Consider the following 10,000-nt stretch of genomic DNA (forward strand, 5'->3'; position numbering starts at 1 on the left):
TCAGCTGCTCTACTGGGAATGCATTCAAAGCTGCCTCGCAAGGAACCCTGTCACATCACACACAACCTGCTCAAGCGCAACGTCTCTCTGACAAAATAAGACATCTGAAAAAATTAAAACCGTATCCATACGCATTTTTTTGTTACAGGTGATTCTGTTTTTCTGACACAACCACATTTTTGGAAGTTCAAAACAGAGAAGAAGACGATGGGCTTCTGTCATGTCAAATATTAAAAGCTTTGTCCCAAAGGATAAGATATATATTATGTTCCTACTACTCAAGTCAAGTCTATTTATATAGCGCATTTCAGACACAAGTGCAATTCAATGTGCTTCACGTAAAAAAATAAAAGTAACAAGAAATAATCAAAAACTTAAAACATCAACGTAAAAGCATTAAATAATAAGAATAAAAAAGATTAAAACATATCAAAGTGGGTCACAGAAAATGAGTGAACCTTAAGATAAGGCATTAAAACAGATAATTTGCTATAATCAGTATTAAGGAAAAAAGGATTAAAAATGCTACTACAGTATATGAAGGCATTTGAGCTTTGTGTTGCCCAGCTTTGTGTTGAGTCTAGATTTAACCCTTGTGTTGTGTTCATAAGCTGCATACACCTGTGGTGTTCGGGTCATTTTTGACCCGTGATAAAAAAAACTCAGCTATAAAATACCTAAAAACACTAGTTATCATCAAATATTGTTTTTCATCTCGTGGCTAACTTGGTATGTATTCATATTCATGGAAATATTACTTGATGTATTCATCTTTTTGACTTTAAAGATCTTTTATCTTACATTATGCAAATCGTTTTTTGATGACCAAAACTATCAAAATCTGCATAAATTCACTATTAATACCTCCCAAAGTGATACAATTAGTGATTATGTTGTCCATGTATTACAGCTGATATGAGAGTACAACAATCCCCAAATGTATTTTATTAGTTTTTCTCTAATTTTAAAAAATATCATCAAGAGTGGCATTTGTGGTGTTCGGGTCCAAACCAACCTAATGAGATTTATAGCAGGATAAAGACCAAATGTCAACTAAATTAGTTTTTCAGTGCATAAAATTAATGTTTAAATATGTTGACTTGGTGTTTTTCAATATTTATATGATTTTAGTGTGGTAAATATACAAAATAACAATTCTGTCAGAGTCACAGCTATTCCGCCAATCTAATGCAAAGGTATTGGAAATGAACACCTCAATGAACATGAAAAAAGTCACACTATTCATCTGAATCCCCTATGCCATGAACATGGACCATTATGTCATTGCCACATCAACTTTATGGAAAGTATAAGACCAGTTCTACAGGTTTGGGTGCCATTATGAATTTTTGATACGTTTTTTGGAAAAAATAATGTGCAAAAATGTATTTTGCAAACAAATGTGCAAAAAACCTCGCTATATAATGCAGAAATGGATTCCCTGACCATGAAAACATATAAGTAGACACCAGAAATACATCTGTACTCCTTTCACAACAGGAGATATGACATATTGTAGTGTATGGGACTGTCCGGCAGCCATATTGGATTTGTAATATCAAAAAGCTGGCAAAAAAAAGTTCAGGCAAGAAATATATTTTCCTCACCATAAATCACCAAACTGAAGACAAAGGGCAACCAACAGCTTTTCAGAAATGCATAAAACAACCAAAAATCTATACCGGGTCAATTTTGACCCCCGAACACCACAGATGTAACTTTTTTTTTTTTGGACCTTTAAAATTTACTAAAATGATAAAACATATTTTTTTTGTGTTGAAATGATTGTGACTGAGGATTAGATGAAGCCTTATTCCAAGAAAATAAAGGAAAGTGTGTTTTTTTTCACACTAAAACTTGAAAACGGGTCAAAAATGACCCGAACACAACATAAGGGTTAAAAATGTCACTGGTGGGTGCATTCTTTACTATGGCCTATGAGTGAAAGAGAGGGGGGAATAGGCCTACTGTGGGCGTGCAGTGCAGGGGCGTTGCCAGACCTATTTTACAGGGGCGCATGCCTGGTTATTGATTTGCTGTGCCCTGGTATGAGTTTCACAAAAAAAACCTTGCTACCTAGGAATTTACCTCAAGTTTAGCATACAGAGTAATCTACAGAATGTGCACAAAATAGTGCACCTTCACTACTTGTAGTAATATAATACATTTACAAGCTTTTTAAAATAAATAACTAAACAAAAACGTTTTGCTCGCGCACATCATTCACTGGCATTATCTCTCAGTGCCCTACTGTGCCCCTGTATAACATTAGGTCACTTGACGCCCCTGGTCCAGTCGCATACCCCTCTGGAGTGCTCAGAGAAGACGCCAGTGCTGGCGTACTGTGGTAATCTGCTGCCCGCCCGCCACTAAACTCACCTGATCAGCCACTGCCCGAGCCAGCTTATCCATCCTGGAGCCCGCCTCTGCGATCTTCTTGGCGGCGTTGATAACATCTGAGGAGTTCTTCAGGGGCCCTTTGCCTCTGTTGAGAGTGGAATCACAACAAAACGGATAAGACACTGTACCGTACGCACTTTAAAAAATCAAGGGTGCTTAAATGCCTTTACAGTGAGTGAAAACAGGCATTGCATGACATGAAAGGTTCTTCAAATGAGAAAAGGTTCTCAGACCATAGTGGAATGTGATATATATTATCAACATTCTTTAATGTTGCTGTTGATGGCAGCACGGCAAAAGGTTCATCTCTCTGTTGAGAGTGGAATCAAATCAAACAGATAAGACACTGTACACACTTTTAATAAAAGCAAGGGTGTTTCAATCACTCCACAGAGAGTGAAAACAGGCATTGCATGATATGAAAGGTTCTTCAAATGAGAAAAGGTTCTCAGAACATATTGGAATGTGCTATACTATTATCAACATTCTTTAATGTTGCTGTTGATGGCAGCACTGCAAAAGGTTCATATGCAGCATGGCATCACCAGAGATTCTAAGAGTATATAGTTTATCTAGCACAGTCATTCTCAAAGTGTGGTGCGGGGACCACTGGTGGTCCGTGACAGAGCTCAGGTGGTCCATGAGGGTATTTCTGCTTTTCCAAGACAAGCTAGCAGTAGGCTATATTTGTAAAACAAACATAGCTGAAGTCATATTGTCACCACAATAAGACAGGCTTCTAATGTGAATAAAAATGTGTGATCTGCACCAAATTTAGCTGTCTCAAATTAGCACGTCAACTGTCAATTCAGTTAACAGGTGGTCTTTGAACATCTTTGGGGACACAAAGTGGTCCTCAGTCTGAAAAAGTTTGAGAAACAGTAGATTCTAGCATTACTGAGGTGAACTGGCCTCATTATTTTTTTACAGCATAGCAGGGGATGCCTTATGGAATTATTTGTTGTGTGTTTGTACTGTATGTTGTGTTTGTTTTGGACAATGTTTATATTTTCGGGTGCTGTTGGAGCTTTAGATGCAACCGGCCGAAAGGCCTTCCTTATTTCCTTTCCTCTCCTAGTTATATGAATGAATGAAGTGAATTAATGTGTGTGCAGGGGCGCCGCCAGGAATTTTGGGCCCTATGAAAGATTCAAATTTTGGGCCTACCCCCCCCCCCCCCCCCTCTTTTTCAATTATTATTAGGCCTATTGTTATTTAGGGGAGCGGAGGGGGGCATGAAGGGCATGAATCAAACACATAGATTTATATAGGCCTAATGTGAATTGTTAAGAATCTTCAGAGGGGGCAAATAATCATTCTGAAAGACATAAAGCATTATGGTTGGAAAAGCTGAGGCTTTTGTTTTTCCATATTCAAATAAGACAGATTTCCCAATATCATTTCCATGAACTCTTAATTAAAATAGCGCAGATAGCTACTCAACATAGAGGCCATTTTCCTTTCTTTGCGCCTACCCCGTGTGGTTAGCCGCCTGGGTAGCCTACGGGACGCAATTCCATAGGGTTACACTCACAGAGCTTATTGGTAGTCCGCGTCAGTCTGGTATTATACATAGGCTGTGCAATGCGCAGATTATCCAAAATGATTTGGTGACTGACGGCAATAGCCTATCTAACCTGCAGCTGTCTCGTCAAATCTCTGTTCATTTTCTGCATCCAAGTTTTCCGTCGGACTGAAACTGAACGTGACTAAAAGATTGACCAGTTTGAAATAGTGGTGCGCTGTCCATCAGCACCATGCTGACATTAGTCTAATTTAGACGTCCGATAAGCATTTAGCCTATTTCGTGCCAAGGGTAAAACTATTTGTAACTTCATGAGAACAAGAAAATCTCTTGCCCTAGCCATTAGGTTAACCTACTCCGTGTTGTTACATTGTTGTGAGGAATGATTGTAAAAATAGCCACCGCTTGTCAAAGTCACCGCTCTCCTGCGCAAACATGATAATTAAATGGCTGATGAGAGCATCCAAAACTTAGGCTACAAGTTGTTGTCAAATCAGCCTTCATTCCCCTCTCTTAAGTTTCAACTGATGCTGTTGGGTGACCAGAGAGAACCAAAACTTTACTGATGAGAGGGTCAAAACCGAACACAAACAAAAGCAGGTCAACGAGTGTTGTGTTCCCCCCTTGCGCTGTTGGTCCACACCGCGCTGACATTGACAGTTGATAGACGTGCAACATTCATCACGAAACGCGGATACTATCTGCACATTGGATATGGACAAAACAACAACCCCTCCATCATGAGTGTTGTGCCATTGCTATGCAGGATAATGGCCGAACCATTTAGTTATATATATAAAAAAACATTATTTTGGCACTTAATACCCACAAGGCAAGCGATTCTGTCAGCCCTGCAATCGCTTCAACAGTAGGCTATGGTAGTCGGGAAAGTAGGCTTTGTTTGGAGGCTAAGTTTATCCCTTTGGCCGTTTGCTCGCTGTGACAATAAAGGTGGAATTTTTAAATAGGAGCCATGCTAACGTGCTCTCTTGGAAGTTTATCCAAGGATTCTACTTGTTAGTTAGGCCTATCATTTGATTGCGTTTGCAAACGCAATGTCATTGAGTGAGCATACCTTCTTTCTTGGAGAAAAATTGCGTGACCAGTTGCCTGCTTCTGACCCTCTCTTCTTTCTGCCATCTTTTCTTGAGTTTTTGCCAACCTGACTACATTACTCTGTCACCACCAGCTCACCATCATGTGGTTAAGACATAGATTGTAGCCTACTGTAGCCTATATTACTAGCATTCTAACCTTCTATGGGTTAAGAAGACCTCAAGTCGCTCTGTACTCCTGCTGCCAGTATTTCGGATGCTGTGCGATTCAACGCCTCGCGCGCCGCCAGATTGGACCGCACCATTTCGCAAGAGCTAAGGGGGGAAGGGTCCTAAAGAACTGACGAAAACGTTATGGAAATCGATAGTTGTGTGTTTAATGGGCCCACGTTCATTTCCAATTACCATTTCTTTGTAAATAGACATTTTTTTTAAAGGCAAGAATATTAGGCCTAATATTTTATTAGGCTATTAATTAATTGCCATCCCCGGACGGGCCGTTGCGTTGGTCTGGGCCGTTAGAATCAGTACCACTTTTCCCCGCCTGTCGGCGCCCCTGTGTGTGTGTGTGTGTGTGTGTGTGTGTGTGTGTGTGCGTGCGTGTGTGTGCGTGTGCGTGTGCGTGCGTGCGTGCGTGCGTGCGTGCGTGTGTGTGTATTTGTGTGTGTGTGTGCGTGTGTGTGTGTGCGTGTGTGTTTACGCATGCGTACGTTTGTGTACATGTGCATGTTTGCATGTGCTGTTCACATGCGACCAACCACTCACCCATGCTTAACGTGCACGTGTCAAAAGTTAACATTCACAATATTTGTTTCCGTAAGCTCTGTCCGCCACAGCTTTGTGGAGCCTCAGAGAGTCATGTAAATATGTGACCCCTGTGTTTGAACATGGGGGAATGGCGAGTGCTCACTTAGACAAATAGGCGACCACCAAAGCCGAGCGGTAGAATGCCAGGCACACGCCGGTTAGGCATGAAGTCAGGGTAGCAGATGGTGGAGCGGAGCAAGGGCTGTCGAGAACACGCCGGAATTCAAACAGAGAGGGCAAATACGACAGGATTAGATTCAACCCCGCTCCAGGCTAGAGTTGCAGGGAAACGATAGGCTGACCACCAACCCCTGCACACGTGGCAAGCACAACACCCAGCGGGGACGTGGAAAGGAAATGGGTACGCTCTTGGCCACTGAAAGTAAAATGTTTCGGAGAGAAATAGCAATACCGCGAGACACAGGGGAACACGAGAGATCAGCGAGGAAAGGTTAAAACACTTCATTCACCTCACTCAGAGCCAATGCATTTAGAGCACCAACTGGTCTTCACTGGAGCAGCTACAGTTTGGACCCGAGTGTGGGTGTGCACGATATTGTTTGTGTGTGTGTGTGTGTGTGTGTGTGTGTGTGTGTGTGTGTGTGTGTGTGTGTGTGTGTGTGTGTGTGTGTGTGTGTGTGTGTGTCTGTGTGTGTGTGCGTGTGTGTGTGTGTGTGTTTCTATGCGCGCACATGTGTGTGTGCATGTAACGAGTGTGTTTACATGGAAAACATGTCCATGATGATGACCGTGCAGCGTACCTGGTGAAGTCTGTCATCTCCATCATGATCATGCACATCTGCTTGGCCAGCACGATGATGTCGTTGCCATTGTCGTCCCACTTGGCCACCTCTGCGTCCAGCTTGCTCTTCTCCTGTCTGAAGCTCTCCACCTGCTCGGCGATCTTGGCTTTCTCCTCCTGTGGCAGCTGGGCCATGATGGCCTGTTAAGAGTTACGCAAGGACGTATAGCAGCAAGAAGAAAAGAAAAAAAAAAGGGAAACGTTATTGAATGTGCCGTGCCAACCAGAACATCCAGTGTATGCAGACTGGCCAGTGGTACTGTATCAGTGACTGCAATGCAGCTGAATGAAAAGGTCCTTTCTTGACATTATCACAGCACAGAGATGTGAGCTGAGTGTGGTTATGAAGATAGTATTTAAAGACCACTAGACTTGCACAAACAGCCCTGACATCGTGCACTCATGAAGGGAGGGAAAAGAAAATCTCATTTTCCGTCCTTCCGCTCGCCTTTCTCTCTCTTTTTCTGTTGGCACTGGTATAAATTTAGCCAGGATAGTGATTCTCTGCAGGTCGGGAAAAAAAGGTATTAATCTTTGAGAAGGTCACAGGCACAGCGGGGCCGCAATATTATTTGTGAGATAAATGTATAATTGCTTCTCCACCACCATCAGTGAATGAATAATGCATTTGTTCAACATCACATGCACAGGGGTGAAGCAAAAAACCAAGAAGTTAGGTACACATACATCATTTCAAATCTGCCGGTTATTGGTTACAGTCTGAGCGGAAGTTCTGTAAAAGAATTTGTCACAAGTTTGAATTTACAAAGTACATTAATATCTACCCAACTTCAAAATGTTTCCCATAACAAGTGTTCTAGACCGGAACACTCACTACAAATCTTTTAAACCACCCGAATACGTAAAGCATTTAAATCAGCTATTTGGATTATTGAGCTAACATCCCTCGAGCACCTTGTATTGGAGGACCTCTGAGGATCTGTGCAACCTATAGCAGAAAAAACCCGCACACATCCTTGTGTGTATAGGCAAGAGCTCTTCATTTGGCCACGTGGGGAAATTGCGTCTTGAGGAGGATGAGGAGGCTCTCATTACGAGGTCGTCACTTGGCTAAGTGGGCCGCTAATCCTGGGTGCCTCGCGCTACAGTAGCTAACCTGCAGCACCTCATGCTAAATAAGCAGCAACTCCTGCTGTCTGTCTGTCTGCCCTGAGCTCCCACTGCCATCCTCAACGCGCTCTCTCTCTCTCAGTCACAGTCTTTTAACCCGGCCATTACGGAGGCGCTGGGCCATGCGGCGGGAGACGAGCTTGCACCCAATAGCTGTAGAGACAAGCAGAAATGGGTTGGGGGGTGGGGTGGGGCTAGGGGGTGCCGTTCAGATATACTACAACCCTGATGCTTGTTACATGTAATGTAGGGAGGGGGTGGGGAGGAGAGAGAGAGAGAGAAGAAAGGAGTAAGCCAGAGAGAGAGAAACAGAAAGACAGAATGAGAGAGAGCGAGATGGGGGGGTGTAGAAGAGATAAGGAGCAGAGGGAACAGATCTCCACTGCTGATTGGCACATCTGGAAACAGCAGAAATGGGTAAAACACCCCACCCCCACCCCCCCCCCCCCTCTTCCCCACCAACACCCACCTTCCCCTGTCTTCATCCTCATCCACCTTCTCCTCCCCTCCTTTTCTAACCAGAATTCACTTATCCTAAATCCCCCTTTCCTTTACTGGCTGATAACAGGAGCAGGCCCAGGCGGCTTAGCGCGTCTTGCAAATCCCCGCGGCCGCCCCCCTGTACGCTGCATGCCAACACACTCCGCTTGCACAGCGCACACCGGGATTAGAACGCTCAGTCATCTTCGAGCGACAGGGGAGCGGGGCCTCAGAAATGACTTTAATTTGTTACATTTGAAATGGACTGCCCAGACACTTAGAGTTCAATTTTATGGCTGACCTATCAACAGTGTTATCCAATCAATGGGTTATAAGAGGAGCTTTGTGATGTGGGTGCGAGGAATAAAGTGTGTGTGTGTGTGTGTGTGTGTGTGTGTGTGTGTGTGTGTGTGTGTGTGTGTGTGTGTGTGTGTGTGTGTGTGTGTGTGTGTGTGTGTGTGTGTGTGTGTGTGTGTGTGTGTGTGCGCTTCTGACAAAGACTTAGACATGAACTACATGACCTGTTTTCTTAGAGCTCGAAAGTACCATAGAGATTCCAGTATTAACTTGTTAATGTTGCCAGCTTACCAGGTTTCCCGCCCAATTTGCGATGGTCGTCTGCGGGTAGAAACGGGAAAAATGGACCCTTTGGCGTTTTTTCTGCCATTTTATGCCCATAAGTCAATGTAATTTGTTGAAATTGGGCATAATTCAGCGTATTTTGAGAACCTTTTGGGCGGGATTTGATCAGTCACATCTGGCAACACTAAGTTCCGGTTCCCTTTGCGATTAAAAATTAATGGGGACCTGTCTCAAATAAGGTGTGTGTGCAAACACGCGATTAGCGAACCCCCGCAAACTGACGAGGGTATTAAAAATAGGCTGTAGGGATGACATGATTGTTTCCTGATGAACCAGAAGTTGTGTTGACGCCCAGGGGGCTGGGCTACACAAACCTTCTGGTGCACCTGTGATTCGCTCTCCTCCTCCGTTTACGAAATAAACGGGGCAGCTCGACGAATCAGGATCGTAGGGAGGGATTTCAGTGGGTATGACGTTTATCGAACGCAACACCCTCCCCCAGGGTAGTTCGGCTGTGCCCGCCCCCTCCCTGAATCACAACAGTAATGGCGGCGTGCGAGGAGTTATCATGCGTCGGGATGGAAGCAGCAATTTCAGCGGTGTTATCCAAAATACCTCAATTTGATTTTCTAAAGGACGTTGTTCTGTTTTGGTTCCCGACCTGACGGCGCTTACGTGACGACACGTCCTACGTCACAAAGCTTCAACGTGAGTGGTCGAAGTGTCATGTCATTCATATGAGGTTGCTCCAACCGCGTGCAAGCATCTTTTGACTAAACCCCGCCTGCGGAGACGCGTGAAAGGGCAGTGTGCCAGTAGCCTGTTACTTACAGGCTACTGGTTCACCAGGAAAACATGATTGACCATTCTTGTGTCAAACGCCAACATAAATACGATGTTGCCATCACATGCGTAACCCGGAAAACTGGCAGACTACAGGAGGGATATTTCACGAGCCGTATCCATGGTAACCCACAGCAACCCGCTACAAACCTTACTGGTACGAGACTTTGGAAATTTCTAACCAAGCTCTGATAGAGCTTGTTTTTTCACTCTTGGTGACACTCTTTTGATAAAAGTTAAAAAGTGTCATAACTGCAATTACTCAAATTGCCTTGGTTTAGTAGTATAGTTTCAAAACTTTGCTCAAGTTTGCTCAAGAAATTTGCTCATGCAAAGTTTGCCTTGGGTCACCATGGACACAGGTCGTGAAATCTC

The 10,000-nt window shown here is 43.7% G+C and overlaps 1 protein-coding gene across 1 annotated transcript in view; it reads right to left on the minus strand.

Annotated features, from left to right (window-relative positions):
• The window catches only part of ctnna2 (catenin (cadherin-associated protein), alpha 2), a 501,378-nt gene that overhangs the window by 4,482 nt on the left and 486,896 nt on the right, over positions 1–10,000 (minus strand). The window contains exons 15-16 of the mRNA XM_063220285.1: positions 6,549–6,730; positions 2,380–2,485 (exon numbers count right to left, since the gene is read on the minus strand). Of these exons, the coding sequence (XP_063076355.1) occupies positions 2,380–2,485; positions 6,549–6,730 (288 nt within the window). The remainder of the gene's footprint in view (positions 1–2,379; positions 2,486–6,548; positions 6,731–10,000) is intronic.

The sequence above is a fragment of the Engraulis encrasicolus genome, chromosome 16, assembly GCF_034702125.1.
Source record: "Engraulis encrasicolus isolate BLACKSEA-1 chromosome 16, IST_EnEncr_1.0, whole genome shotgun sequence".
Classification (NCBI taxonomy): Eukaryota; Metazoa; Chordata; class Actinopteri; order Clupeiformes; family Engraulidae; genus Engraulis; species Engraulis encrasicolus.